At 37.6% G+C, this 15,738-nt stretch overlaps 2 protein-coding genes across 2 annotated transcripts; one reads left to right on the forward strand and one right to left on the reverse strand.

Annotated features, from left to right (window-relative positions):
* The first annotated feature begins 228 nt into the window (after positions 1 to 228).
* rtkn2 (rhotekin 2) lies at positions 229 to 7,157 on the forward strand. Its single transcript, XM_084393819.1, has 12 exons — positions 229 to 432; positions 1,791 to 1,978; positions 2,084 to 2,136; positions 2,243 to 2,296; positions 3,538 to 3,655; positions 3,784 to 3,984; positions 4,098 to 4,192; positions 4,271 to 4,377; positions 4,474 to 4,605; positions 5,426 to 5,588; positions 5,679 to 5,786; positions 5,933 to 7,157. The coding sequence occupies exons 1-12, from the start codon at positions 301 to 303 to the stop codon at positions 6,514 to 6,516; spliced, it is 1,935 nt and encodes a 644-aa protein (XP_084249945.1). The 5' UTR covers positions 229 to 300; the 3' UTR covers positions 6,517 to 7,157.
* Positions 7,158 to 8,571: 1,414 nt separating this feature from the next.
* cfap99 (cilia and flagella associated protein 99) lies at positions 8,572 to 15,503 on the reverse strand. The gene is made up of 17 exons (XM_084393818.1): positions 15,483 to 15,503; positions 15,217 to 15,394; positions 14,964 to 15,108; positions 14,682 to 14,776; positions 14,396 to 14,508; positions 13,816 to 13,993; positions 13,177 to 13,257; positions 13,002 to 13,070; positions 12,809 to 12,895; positions 12,617 to 12,705; positions 11,362 to 11,566; positions 11,132 to 11,273; positions 10,895 to 11,046; positions 10,543 to 10,748; positions 9,189 to 9,372; positions 8,994 to 9,103; positions 8,572 to 8,663 (listed from the first exon to the last, which is right to left on the reverse strand). The coding sequence occupies exons 2-17, from the start codon at positions 15,325 to 15,327 to the stop codon at positions 8,651 to 8,653; spliced, it is 1,980 nt and encodes a 659-aa protein (XP_084249944.1). The 5' UTR covers positions 15,328 to 15,394; positions 15,483 to 15,503; the 3' UTR covers positions 8,572 to 8,650.
* Positions 15,504 to 15,738: the final 235 nt, after the last annotated feature.

The raw sequence follows: 15,738 nt of genomic DNA on the forward strand, positions 1-15,738 counted from the left end.
CTCAAAATCACAGCTTTAACACAAACCCACATTATTTGATCATTTGCATAAACTAGTTTAAAATGTAGTATACTTCACATATTAGTATGAAATTCGCAAAATGTAAGAATAAAATCGACTTGTTTAAGCACACCTATTTAGTTTTTTCGATACCCCAACCTTTCACAGTTTAAAAATGGTATCGCCCAACTGCTGTATAGGCAACGGCGAGCTTTGGAATAAGCTGATTGGTCGATTCGCGCTTGTGTAATCCGTTGGTTTGTTGTGTGGAGAGAGGCTTGTCTCGAGGAAGAGGCCAGTATGGATCCACCGCGGGATATTCAACATTTTAAACGAAATATTGCCACTCGATCCACGGTATCATCGTGTTCCTCTCTCGCCATGGAGATCAAGAGAAAGAAAATAAGAGAAAGCATGTTTTTTCTAAATGAGGTGAGTCTGTTATGCTGGAATTCACGTTGTGGTTTTTCCATGTCTGTTTTTATTCAAGACTAACCGGTACATTCAATAATTTTCTCAGGCCAAAGACAGACATATGAAGCGATGCACAAATGTGCATAACACGCAGCAGATAATAGAAGACATGAATTTGTTGTTCATAACTTCTAAGAAACTAAAGGTAGTCTGTGTATGAGGAGAGTGTGGTCATGTTTCATTCATATTCTATCTAACTTTACACACCATGTTATGTGTTGGAATCCTCCAATGGACCAAATGAGTGAAAACATGCTCTAAAACATCATCACACAACTCTAAAATTAGTCGATGTTTTGACTGTTTTGCGTCTTTTTGTCCAACTAACGTAATTAGTCTTCACCACCTGCTTGCCATATCCGATTCGTAGACGAATCGTTTCATGTGAATCGACTCTTTTTAGTGAATTTGTTTTGCGTTTTTTTTTATTCTGACTCGAAAGTCCAATTAGCCATGAGCCGAGAACCAATAATTGAGCTAATGGTAAAATCATGAAATCACTATTAATAAACAAACCAAAATTAAAGGGATAGTTTATACACCATCATGTTGCTCCAAACCTGTATGAATTTCTTTCTTCTGCTGAACACAAAAGAATATTATTTTGAAGAATATCGATAACAGTTGATGGGGCACCATTGACTTAATAGTTTGGGGAAAAAAAATGTATTATGGAAGTCAAAGTAGTCCAACAACTGTTTGGTTAACCATATTCTTCAAAATATCTTATGTGTTCAGCAGAAGAAATAAATTCGTACAGGTTCGGAACAACTTGAGGTTAAATAAGTGAAGACAGAATTTTCATTTTGGGGTGTTGATTGAACTATCTCTTCAAAACAAGTGTCCCCCTCCATATGCTTTATTGAAACACAATTAATATCATGCCATGGTCAATGTGATTACGGTTGGACTAAATAATTGTTGAATCTAAGTTTTAAAAGAACCGATTCACCAAAAATGACTCCGACTTCCATTACTTTCACTCACTTTCATTGATCCATGCACCATTGTCAGTTCTAAAAGACCTGCTTTCCCCTAAAGTAGGATGAGCTCCTCTTCTCTTCCAGCTATTTTTATGTTACTTCACTGGCTCATTCCCATTCATTGGCGTCCAGACCATTGATCCCCAATGCCCATATTTCATCTCTCCATAAATCAGCATGCACATGCATCAGGAATTATTGTAGAATAGACTGAGTGGTAGAGTTCTTCTTTCCCACCTTATTCTTCCTCTTGTCTGAATTTGTTTTACCCAGAACTCTTTTGAGAGCACTTGTCCATTAAATTTCTCCTGATGAATTTTACCCTTCCAATAGGACCGCGATATTCAGGAGAAATTGGAGTTTGAGATGCGAATGAGAGCCGGGGCTTACAAGATTCTGGTTGCCAGCACTAAAAAAGAGCAGGTGTTGGACGCTTCCAGGAGTCTGTTAACCTGTAATGCCAGAATTAAAGCCTACATGAGGGAAGCCCAGAGGAGGAAAGAGCACCAGGACATCAGAAGGTTAGAACAGCAGCTGTAATGCTGGGAGTAGTTAGTGGAAACTTGTTTTATTTTTAATGTAAATGATCAAACACAAAATACTTTTTTTTTTTCTTTTTTTGTTAGATCCTCAGTCTCTCAGGATCAAATCCCTTGTAAGGGAAAGGTAGCCATATCTGGTAAAGGAATCAACTTTTCTTTTCTTTTTTCATATAACCCCGTTTGTTATTTTGTAGTAAAAATGTCTGTTTCTTTCATTCATGTATTTTTCTTTTACTTCTCCAGGCCTGCGAATTCCATTGTTTTGGAAAGATTCAGAACACTTTAACAGCAAAGGGAGTGAGTGACAGTATAAAAACTATTATAATGATTTATTATTAAAAAAAAATCCATGTCTTTGCTAATGTTATGAATGCAGTGCAAAAATATGCTATCTGTTTAGATTTTTATTAATTGAATGGTTTAGCTTACACACACATACACTACAGTTCAAAAGTTTGTTTCGGGTCAATAAAAAAAATATATATTCAGCAGCAACACAGTAAATTGATCAAATGACAGTGAAGACATTTATAATATTACAAATGATTTCAACTTCAAATGAACTTTGTTCATTAATTTTCTTTTTTAAATATCACAGAAAAATCTCCACAAAAATATTAAGCTGCACAACGGTTTACAAAATTGATAATAAGAAATGTTTTTTGAGCAGCAAATCACCCCAACTAGAACAATTTCTGAAGGATCATGTGACTGAAGACTGAAGTAATGGAAAAAAAAATGCAGCTTTGGAATTTTTAATATAATAAAAGGGAAAACCGCTTGTAATTGTAAAATTTCACAATATTGCTGTTTTTACTATAATTAAAGGAGTAGTTCACTTTAAAATGAAAATTACCCCATGATTTACTCCCCCTCAAGCCATCCTGGGTGTATATGACTTTCTTCTTTCAGACGAATACAATCGGAGTTACATTAATAAACACCCTGACGCTTCCGAGCTTTATAATGGCAGTGAATTGCAACCATCAGTTTGAAGCTCAAAAAAAGTGCCTCCATCCATCATAAACCCCAAACGGCTCCGGGGGGGTTAATAAAGGCCTTCTGAAGGAAAGCGATGAGTTTGTGTAAGAAAAATATTTATATATAACACGTAACAAAGTAAAATTCTAGCTTCTGGCCAAACGGCCATGCCCAGTGTACTTGTGTATAAAGCGCAACTTGTGATGTCGTAAGTAGCGTAGTGCGTCATGGCGTAGCGTAAATATCAGCAGTGCGTTGCATTACTGGCATTAGTTGCGCTTCAGACTTAAGTGCAATCCGTATGTTCGTTTGGCTGGAAGCTAATTATTTTAAGATGGCTTGGGGGTGACTAAATCATTGGGGTAATTTTCATTTTAAAGTGAACTACTCCTTTAAGTAAATGCCGCTTTGGAGAGCATAAGAGAGTTCTTTCAAAAACGCGTAAAATCTTAACAACCCCAAACTTTTGAACAGTAGTGTGTATAATATATGTATATTTTAAGAAATCTCTTCATATAGTCATTTATCCTGATGCCATGCGTATCTGAACCCTACAGATGCACAGCGGGTGGCAGTCTTTTGCTTGATAAAGATTGGCTCAGAGATTTTTGACACTGAGATGGTGATTGCAGACCCCTCAATGACCGATATTTGCTTTGAAGGTGTCAAAAATTTGTAAGTTCTCACCTTTCCATATTGCACTCTACAGCCATTTGAGAAATATGTGAAAATAATGTTCTTGTTTAAAAGAAAGAGAACGGCAGTCTGTAGAGTTCTGAGCTCAATTTCAATCATTTTAACAGCTCTGAAGCAAAGCCGGACTTTGAACTTACATTTGAGCTGTATAGCTGTGGACTGGAGGAGGAACCAACCTTTGTCAACACTCCTAAAAAACTGGCTAGGAAGCTGCGCTTGTCTTTTGGCAGATCTTCAGGCAGGAAACTCTGCCCTCTCCTGGATGGAGGAGACCCAGACACTTTCCTCCAGTCCAACCCAATACCGTTGTATGCAAGCATGGATATAATGTCCATTTCCTTAACAATTAATATCACTTCTATTGTTGAACTAGAGAAATGCATGTAAAAAAACACACTTTTTGTGTGTGTGTGTGTGTCAGAGGTGCACAGTACTCATTGTTGGCGTACACCACACTGGGCTTGGAGCAGGCAGAGGGATCTTTCCAGTCTCATTCTCTTATAATCATGCAGAATGGTAAGAACATCCAAACCCACATTTGAATAATTGACCAGCATAGTGTTTCTGATTGACCTCCTGCCATTGGTCTGTCAGTGGAGGCTTCATCATGGCTGCCGCTGTATGGAAACCTGTGCTGTCAGCTGGTGGCACAACCTGACTGCATGACACAAGACATGATGAGCAGTTACCTGAGCCAACAGGTAAGACATCAACTGGTGTTTTTCTAGTAAAGATTCATGTCAACATTTGTAAATGGAATGAAATGTGTAAAATCATCATTTTGTTTATCCATTTAGCTAAGCATTGAGGGTTTGCAACGCCGCTGTAAGTTATATTGTATGCTGAAGGCTGGACAGATTTCATGCTATTACTCTCCTGAAGAGATTCAAGCAAAAGTGGAGCCCAGCCTCATTATTCCCATAAACCAGGTAAGAAACATTTCTAAAATGGCCTTTTCCCCCGCTTAAAACCTGAGAATGCAACACTTTTGTTTTTAGGAAGGAATGTATAAGATAAAGTGTTCTTCTGTGTTTGAGGTCACCACAAAATACAAATTCCTGGTCTTGTGCATGATTTTATATATTTCCAAAAGAAAAAGGTTGCTTTTAAAAAAAGGCAAAAAAATAAGGATTTGTTCACCCAAAAATGAAAAACTTGACATCAATTACTCACTCTCATGTTGTTCCAAACCTGTAAGACTTTCGTTCATCTTTGGAACACAACTACCATTTTGTTGCTTAAAAAAAATTCATAAAGGGAACTTAAAAATAATCCATCAATTGAGCAGTTTAGTCCAAATTTTCTGAAGAGACTCGATCGCTTTATATGATGATTGACCAGATTGAATTTATGCTTTTATTCACGTTAACATTGATCAGCGAACATAAACAGAAGCTCATCCATACTTGCTTGATGCATGAGAACAAACCTCTTTCATTCTTGCAGAAGCTCAAACATGCTGCTTAACACGAGAATGAACCTCATTGGTTTTTGCACGTCAAGCGTAAATGCTTGAGATATTATACATTTTAAAATCAGCTGATAATGGTTATATAATAATTGGCTATATGGCTACACTGCTATATGCAGCCTTTCTAATCTAATAAGCTTGTCGTTAACACAGTAATTTAATTGCGGTCAATGTTAAAGGTTACAGCAATAATAGCAAATGACTGACAAAGCTTGGGATACATTGAAGAACCATCGTAAAATATGTAGTATAGTGTTTGTTTGTGTGTGTTTATGCAGGAGACCCGTATTCGTGTAGAAAAGGACCACCAGAGGACTGGCTGTAAACTCAACCTGATAAACCCGGGAAATGGAGACTCCATCAGTCATGTGTTCATTACTGAAACTCCTGACATCTTACAGGAGTGGCTGGATGCCCTCTGGCAGCACATTTATGACCAGGGTCAGTTCAACTAGCGCCTGTCAGAATTCAAAGCAAAATGATTTTACTATAGTTTGTATGCGTTAACAATTATAATGAACTTATTCTTAGGTCAGTGGCTACATGCATGCGACAAGCTCATGGAAATTGAGGTTTTGTCACCACGGAAACCCCCACTCTTTCTTACGAAGCAAGCTGACTCTGTTTATAATGATCTGAGTGAGTAATCAAGGACATATGTATCATTTATAATATAATATAAGAGTAACTTGTTCTGCTTTTGTTAGAATAATTTATGAGGAACGAGTTTAGTCCAACTTCCTGTTATTTCTGTGTTCATTATTTGGTTACTGTATTCTTTTCAGGCATCGGTTCCCCTGGGAAATTTGAGAGCTTGACTGACATAATTCACAATAAGATTGAGGAAACTGATGGGCGCTTTCTCATTGGTCAGGAGGAGGACACAGAGCCGCCTCATTGGGCAGCGCTGTTTGAAGGATCCCGGCCAATGGTAGTGCAAAAAACGGTTCTGTCACCAGGTAAAGAAAGCAATCAGTCTTTTACGAGTCCTGTCACGGGCAGCAAAAAGAAGAGGAGAGCTCCTCCACCTCCTCCTGATAAATTACCCTTTACCAGCGTCTTATCAAATCAAGAGAAAGAGAACTGTAAGGGGGCGAGGCCTCGGACAGGGCGACCCTCGCTGGATGCTAAATTCTCTGCCATCATTCAGCAGTTGCAGAAGAGTCACGCATCAACACGCAAAAACGCCCCTCTTGGACAGATCGAGCCCTGTCAGCACCCTTGTGTCCAGCAAAAAAGAGATGACGAGTCAGATATACCAGAGAATCCTGGGAAAGAGTACAGTCAGGTCCCTCAGCCACCTGTGCCGGCCCCCAGGAACAAACTGAGGATGTCATTCAGAGAGAAGAGGAACCCAAAGGCCTGGTGAATTAATGAGGCATGAGACATCTCTTTGATTAATGATCTGTTATGGAAAGATGAAACGCCCTTGGACTCATAAGGAGATAAACTCCCTCTCACCCTTTTCTTGATCCATATCAAGGGTCAGGAGAATGCTGGGAGTGAATGTCAATGTATACTTATGCCTCTTGTTTGTTCTAGTTTGAACAAACAACTATAATCTGAAAAAAGTTTTTTTAAATATCGCATTTTAAATAACGATCCTGTAGTTGAAACTTTCCCTTTCAAGACTAAATGACGGCCCAATTCATTTCAAATCAAATCTTGATTTACTGTTAAAAGTAGATTGTGTATCATGTTTTTTTTAATACTAGTTGTCTGTATAATAACCACTCATGATTTAACCACTACAACTAAGCACTTTAAGATTTTGGCCCGCTGCAGTTTAACAGTTTTCTTCTTTCATATCACAGAATAATGTCATGGTACGATAGGAAATTTTGTTTGTGGTATAAAAACGGGTGGATGTTTTCTGCTTCTTTTTTATTTTATTTTTTTAAGTATCAGTAGGTTAAAGGAACACGCCGACTTTTTAGGACTTTAGCTTATTCACCGTATCCCCCAGAGTTAGATAAGTCCGTACATACCTTTTTCATCTCCGTGCGTGCCGTAACTCTGTCTGACGCACCCACCGCTAGCCTAGCTTAGCACAAAGACTGGAGGTGAATGGCTCCAGCTAGCATACTGCTCCCAATAAGTGACAAAATAACGCCAACATTTTCCTATTTACATGTTGTGATTTGTATAGTCACAGCCTGTACAAATAACAAGGTCACATGAGACACAGCCATCTTCTAATCATATATCATTTAGTCATCTAAAAACATAACGGAACACTTACCACAGCCGATCCACTTTGTCCTGTCTGTACTATCGATGGGATGGCCGTATCCTTCAGCACACGTTTCATGGTCCATGTGGCAAATTCCATTTGTTCAAAATAGTCGTCCTCAGTGAAATGTTCTGAGCAAACGTGATGTAACTTGATGATGGCTACAGGTGTGTTTGGATCTATATCCAGAGCAAGTAGCCATAGATTCATCAGGTCAGCGTTTTTGGTTGGAATTCTATGAAACATCATGGTATTACCTGGTCTCCCCTGTTTATTGTCGCAGCTCTTTACAATACAGCGAACACCCATGGATTGTAAACTATGCATTTACTATCTAGTAATTGCTGACTCTATTACTCCAACTCTGAGCGAACTCTCTGCTCCTCACCACGGGGCTTCTCAGGTGCTGCGAGCAAATCACTCCGAGAATATAGTTCCCAGTATGTATGTATATGGTTAGAAGATGGCTGTGTCTCGTGTGACCTTGTTATTTGTACACGCTGTGACTATACAAATCACAGCATGTAAATAGGAAAATGTTGGTGTTATTTTGTCACTTATTGGGAGCAGTATGCTAGCTGGAGCCATTCACCTCCAGTCTTTGTGCTAAGCTAGGCTAGCGGTGGGTGCGTCAGACAGAGTTACGGCACGCACGGAGATGAGAAGGGTATGTATGGACTTATCTAACTCTGGGGGATACGGTGAATAAGCTAAAGTCCCAAAAAGTCGGCGTGTTCCTTTAAGATGCAGCAGGAACTGGATATATTTTTTGTACTTAATGATTTTATACTTTTGAATAATTAACATTTTTACATTTTCATGTTAGACACTAAGGGTTTAATCTTCATACTGTTGTTGAATCAAGTAGTTTAAATAGTTTAAAACTTGTTTTATACGGTCTGAGCACTATGGAACACTAAGTAGGTTATAGTGTGTATGAAAATGTCTTGTTGAGGTAAATTTGTGATTTTTGTTTAATATCTTTGTTACACATCTAAATGTTTAAGTAGCTCACAATGCATTCCACTAAATGTTGTTGTAGATTTTTCAAGATGATTCATGTTATGGTATTTTTGTGCAATACATTGTTTCTTTTGAATGAAACTGTTCTTTTTCAGTTGTTTTAGAGTAATTCACTCTTCATCAGGCATTACTTTTTTTTTTTTCTTTCTGGGCTAAATGGGAAAAGATATTTGCGGTAATTCTGCTCAAATGAAATAGAACAACATTAAAAAGTTGTACTAAACTGATTTTATTCTGTTGTCCTTATTCAGTATGTGTGCCTGTGCAATACAGAGAAGACACTTTGTTACTGTGTAGTGTTTTGATTACAAATATTTCAGTATGGAAAGAAATCATGCAATCATTCTGTTAAATTTCCACACTCAAAACATTGTTCACTTAACCGTAAAAATGCTTTTCATAACATCATCCCAAGTTCTTTAGTAACTCCAGCCAAAGCTAAAAAAAAAGAAGCTATTTAAAATATAGATCGTGTGCTTTATGCCAAGTATTACTATGTATTTTTATACTATGCCTAGATGTATTTTTGCAATATCAATTGCTTCTACTTATTTTATATTGTAATAGTCATGAGGCATCAGAAAACTCGCCTGTGGTTCTGACCAGCACCATTTTTTTTAGATGATTGCTCCAAGGCCCCATGAACGTGTTGTTCCAAATTGCGTTCCAACTCCTGCCAGTGCTGTTCCTCAAGAACCTGCTGCTTGTATCATTAAATGGAGAAAAATGGTCTGTTATTGTGGCAAAATGTGTGGCATCTGGATTGTATTCTAGTCTCTTCTCACCTTTCTGAGGGAGGTCTTCACTGTGAGTGGAAGCACCTGTTCATTTTTCTTCATACTGTTTTTTTCAGTCTTTCTCTTCTGTCTTTCCTGTTGTTTTTGCTCCAGAGTCTTCTGTAGGGCCAGCACTCTCTCATCTCTACTGACAGCCTCCCGCAGTTCACTTCTCATCCTTTTCTCTTCTTGACTGAAAACAGAAATCCTTCAGCCCCTCTTTTCCACATATTTAACTCAACATAATATATTCATATGTATAATTACTGTGGGGTCCAAATGTCTGAGACCACTAGGAAAAATACATTTGCATTTTTCTCATTTAATGATTTTTTTTTTCATTCTAAGTTATATTAGCAGCGTAACAAGTGAAAAGTTAGATTGAAAAATTACCATGAATTTGGACCCCCCCTCTTTTTGCTTTAATGACAGCAACACTCAAGCTGGCATGAACTCTGTATGTGTTCTTGTGCAAAACCTGAAAGGGCAAAGGACCTAATACAGAGCCTTGTGGCACACCATAGTTTACCATTGTAAGACCGACTGCATAAACTTCTAAGGCTAGTCTTAGTCATCACACTTTTTTCTTTAAGACTGTTCTTAACTGTTTCAAGTCAGTTACATAAAAAGGTAGATCGGGCTAATTTCATCCTGAAGAGTAAGGCTGATTGCCACTTGACTAACCGCAAGATGGTCATACTAGTACTTAAGACATAATGTCTTAACATAATGGCTATGTTTATGCAACTTGACCAGGGGTGCGTTTCCCGAAAGCATCGTTGGCCAACTATGGTCGCAAGTTCATCGCAATGTCCATTGAACTCTATTGGTAACGACGGAACTTGCGACCATAGTTGGCCAACGATGCTTTCGGGAAACGCACCCCTGGTTTCTGTTCCACTACCCATACAAAGTCATAATAATCCAAGAGGGAGGATTTGAACCAGACTAGTACCTGTCCACAAATGTGAACCCGATATTCCTCCAGAGGAATATGATGAGTGTTAATGGCAGCACTTTTAGTCAAGCCGTTTTAGTGGAGAAATACAACCACAGTCAGATAACATAAGTAGGTAATTTGTAAATCTGACAAGTACTATGATAAGTCTCCATGAATTTCAATGAAAGGTTCAGTCTGACCTTTTGTACAAACGAGTTCACTAATGTCATAAATTTACTGATTTAATTAGTGACCTATAAAAAGTGCAAAATCTTCAATGTTTATTATCACTCTCATCTGTCTTCTTTTAATTATTTTTACAGGTTTAAATAGAAAAAGCAAAAAAATGTAATGTCTGAAATGTTCTTTTAGACCCGACTGTAGGTTGATGCAGGGACAGGTGTGATTGGACAGGTGTGTTACCTGCGAGAAACAGCCTGTTCTGCCAGACTTCTGCGTAGAGCGATATTGTCCAGCTGTTCTAGTAGTAGCTGCTCTTTGAGTTGTTTCTCCTGAAAGATCCGCTGTCTTCTGTCCTCCAGCTCACACTGTTCTGACTCTCTCAGGCGTGCCAAACGCTCCCGCAGCTCCGCCAGAGACATCTCACACAGCAAATCATGACCTGCGGTCTGAGTAACATAGCAAAACAATGGTTAGATCATAATGATGCATACATTCTTTTTCATCCCCATAGGCAGCTATATAAAACTTCTGACTGGTAGTGTATATCATTTAATTCTATTTTTGATTAAATGTAACAAGAGAAAACACTAACCTCAGTGTTATCCACAAAGTTTTGTCTAACCAGAGAGACGGTCTCAAAAGCACGAATCTGACGGATGAGCTCCATCTTCCTGCTTAGCTCGGCCTGAGCTTCTTCCAGAGCCTGGCTGAGGAGTTCCCGGCTCTGCTCCGACACTTCCTTAACTGCTCCGGAGAAAAACAGTGTTTTATCGTCATTTCATGCCTTGTGAAAACATTATGCCATACGTATCATCCACAATCTTAGTACCTATCCGTTGTTTGATTTCTTGTAGCTTAGCTTTGGCGGCTTTGGAGTTCTTGTGACCGTCAGCCACTTGTTGCACCAGCTCTCTCATTTCCTTTTCGTCCTTCAGACGTTTCTCTGCATACTTGCGCATGAGGTGTTCAGTCTGAACCAATCACACATTACATCATCATAAACATAATTCAGACTGAGTCATGTATTGCTGCAAACACTGATGTTTGTTATGAGATCACCTCCTCTTTAGTCTGCTGAGCTTTATGGTGGTTACGCTCCAAGACCCGTTCTCGTGCAAGAACGGCCTCTTCATGGCTGATCCGTCCCTCCAGTCTTCGGCGCTCCAGTTCAGCAAGTTCCTCCTGTAGATCTTTCTCCTTCATCTCCTTCTGCCACTGCAGGTATGCAGATGGCACGCTTGCACCCTGTGACAATCGCTCGAATCTGAACACCCAAATACAACACACAAGGACTTTTCTTAGACCACAGTGGAAAACATCTCAATGACTCTAATGACTGAGCTTGAAGTGTTAGTTTACCCCAAAATCTCACATCTATCTCATGATTCTCATTGAAGTCACCCTAAAAGAGCCAAAAATGCAGTCCACATGACTCAAGAACCAATGCTGTTTGCACCTATTGATGTTAGACTTAGTGCAATGTGTTTTCATGCACCATATTTAAATATATGCCAAAGAGATTTGATAGATTTTCAAATTTCACTTTGTTCCTTGCTCAAAACTATTGATAATCTCAGAAGACTTGGCATGGGTCAAACTATATTTATATTTATTATCCCGTCAACCAGAACATTTATCTCCCATTCATATATACATCAAATTTGGTCCAGATATTTGAGATCAGACATTACAAATATTTTCATTAAAAGTTATATGGTGAAAATGTAAATTGAAAAAAATAACAGGTAATTTGTTTTAATTACAGCAGCACTCAAGCTAGCATGAACTATAAGTTTGTGCAAAATCATTTTAAAATGTCAAAGGACCTAATACAGAGCCTTGCAGCACACCATTGTTCCCTTAACCAAGGGAAGTGGTGATTTGAACCAGCAAAGAAGCTGTTTTGTACAAACGAGTCAATGCCACAAATTTACCTATTTGATAATTGACATAGAAATAGTGCAACTTTTTAAATATTTCTCATAAATTTTATGTTAAATAGACAGTTTATGGTGATTTTTGTCATTTTTGAAATTAAACAACATCCATTGACATTCACTGTCATTATATGGAGCAGCATGAACATCTCCTGTGTTACATGGGCGAAAAAAAGTTTTGGAAATATGTGAGTAAACAGTAAATGATGACAGAATTGTTTTTTGGAGAATTATTCCTTTAATATGCTATTAGTTGCTTTTCAATGCTTTGGAATAATGGTTAATAATTAGTCCAAATAAATTTAGAATTCATTTGTGTAATTGCACAGAGAAAAATAACTAAATCTGATTACCATTGAGAAGTTATGTGACTTTACCTTTGTAACTCTTCTTCCAATTGACGATTATATAAAGCTCCCTCTCGCAGTATGGCTGTTGCGTTCAGTCTGACAGGTAAGCTGATTGTCTGTGCCATTGTAAATAAATATACATTCACTATTTAACTGCACAAAGATACTCAGTAGTAGAAAATAAGATCAAAAGCATGTGTCAATAAACTTTTGTATTACCTTTTGGGTGGCAGGGCTGCCAGAAGTATAAAGCTGGTCAAATTTGAGTTCTGCATCATTGCTTTGAAGAATCTGGGATATTACGTTCTATTCATCAGAAAATATTTTTAAAAATGTATTAGCTTTCGAATTCTGTGATGATGTTAAAGAAAAAACATAGTTGATGAATTCAATTGTGCTGTAAGACACTAACTTGAGTTTTCTCAGACTTCTGTGGGTTTGCACAGCTGAATTGCTGAGAGTTTGCTTCATTCAGGACTTTCTAATGGAGTAAATGAGGAACACCATGAGGTAATGTCAGAACACAAAGTAAATAATGATAAACAAAATTAAAAGCAGTCTCCCAGTATGTCTCTGTTTGGGCTTACTAAAGCTTTTTGTCGGTTCCTCTGCCTCATCTCATCCAGAATCTCTGGTTCCTTTGGAGATCTGTGAGTTGTGACTGGTACCTGGGGGAGGAAATGCCACAATCAGCATTATTTTACAATCTAAAGTGCACAATGTCTGTATGTAGTAGTAGTAGAACTACGCAGTAGCTCTCAGCCTTTTTGACTCAAAGGCCACCCCTCCCCCTATTTAGGCTAAAATATTTCTGGTATTTCTGCTGTAATTATGACAAAGTTGCAAATCATCTTGTGATTGAAGAAGTTTCAGAAACTGTATGCATTTTAATTTAGATTATTTATAGGTAATTATAATATATTAATAATAATCTTTTTAATTTAAATACTCAAAGTCATCCTGCGACCCCCTTGGAAATTTTCTGAGGCCCCCTAGTTGGCCCCGGCCATATTGGATTGGTCTGATATCTGTGTCATTGCTGAAAATAAAAAGACACCATATGTCTCTGAAGGTTTGTAGCATTAAAAAGTCTCCCAAAATTGTAAAAAAAACAAAACAATGCAATCATAAAATGATGATTGAATGAAAGGAGTTGATATATTTTTTAAATGACTGATTCATAAAACACATACTCCATTATTTCAAGTATTTATTTTGATACTTGCCGGTTTGGACTTGTCCTGCTGTGGAATGACTTCAGGAGCAGGGAGCGGTCGAGCTTTGGGCCGGGTCAGATCAAATTCCCTGGGTTCTGTGTTTTTCCTGGGAGACTTTTTCGGCAGATTTCCTCTGCCCATTTTTCTGGCAAGCTGATCCAGCAGCACCTCGATCTCACTGCACCATCTAAGAAGAAGAATAAAGAATTAACCATCAATAAATAACAGAACTAAACGTGCAAACGCTGTCTGGTTTAGAGCAGGATATATTAGTTACATGTTCTGGCATCACTACTGTGCCACACCTCTTCAGCCCTCCAGCGATGGTGGATAGAATTCATACTCTCATTAAAAATTTAATGATTCCTAACAACATCCACCTAATTAATATAACGATACCTAATTCAGTTAATGACTTACAAACACTTTTCACAATTCAGTAATGTTTCTTTAGTGATTTAATTTTTAAAGCATTTGCATTCCTAAATGCAACACCATCAGCTAACAGTATCAAGTGTGCATATGCATCATAATGTGATGTACAGCTCTTTTCCTGTTATTATTATTATTATTATTATCATCATTTTACCTCAGTAGTGGGGTGATCCAGTTATTATCTACAACGGCAGCATCATAGATGTGACTCCATTCCCTCTGGATATGTGTTGTGAGGTTGCTGACGTTAAAGAAAAAACTCAGGAACTGAGGGACCGGACAGGGCATTTGCACCATAACAGAGACGGAAAGCAAATTGATGAGGAAATATATAATACAATGTTGAAATACTTTAGTTATGATTCAATTCCACTGTAATGCAAATGTTCAATAGCTCAAAATCTTATTCTTAAATCTCATTATGTACGTGCTTTGCTTACTTTGTGCATTTTTGAGATGTCTAGAGACTTGATAATTCTACTGAAATGCTCCAGGCCAAGATCATCGAGATGGAACATGGCAAGATAACAGACAACTGATAAAACCAAACAAGACCAAAGAATATCTGTTACCTTTCTGTACCTTATAAGTAACTCTGTTGATACAGTATACATGTAGCAAAAAGAAATAGCAATTAACCGTAATATAGCAAGATTAACAGTAGTTTGAGCTTGGAAATTACAGTATATTTGTACTAAGTTACATCAACAAAATACACGTACCAATGAACAGGTTTCGGTCCACTCTGAATAGAATTTGTCCATGGTGCATGTAAAAGATGTTGACCACAGCATCCAAAAGCTTTTTACGCATGATACATCCATACAACGTATCAATAATAAACTTTTGGTCAGCAGAGGAATGATTCTAAAAAACATAAGACATGAAAATATGATGGTTTGTCTGTAATGAAACTGCTCATTATGTTAAACACATGGAGATATGTATGGAGGAAAATAGACATATTTTGTGTACCTTAAGATCCTTGGCAGCATCCTGTGTAAAACTGTCAATGCATTGTTTGTCTTCTTGAAACTCGTCCAGGAGCCTTGTTACTTCGTTGACAAGTTCCCTGTAGTTCTTCATCCTCGCTGGATTTCTCAGCCAAGCTAAATATAATTATTCACTTATGTGATTCAGATTATTGGAGCATCTTAAAAAAATAACAACAAATCTATATTGAACCATATGAATAGGTTTACGTGTGTGTGTATGATAATATCCTATGAAAAAACATCTACCTGGCAACGACAGTGTTTTTTGTTGCCTGGAAACAGCGAGGCGGTCCGACTTTTCCTGAGAGGACGTCATTCTCCAGCGCTATTCCCTTTGTTCTCTTTTGTCCCCAAAAAAATTAACATATAGTGAAAAATATTATATTGATCAAAATAATAGCATTTTGTTTTCACCTTAAAGTGATTTACAAATTTTTTTATAAAAAGTTAAACAAAATGTGTGCAAAATAAAAAGAATGTTGACAATTATATTTTCCCTTTT

This window comes from Rutilus rutilus (assembly GCF_951802725.1).
Source record: "Rutilus rutilus genome assembly, chromosome: 21".
NCBI lineage: Eukaryota > Metazoa > Chordata > Actinopteri > Cypriniformes > Leuciscidae > Rutilus > Rutilus rutilus.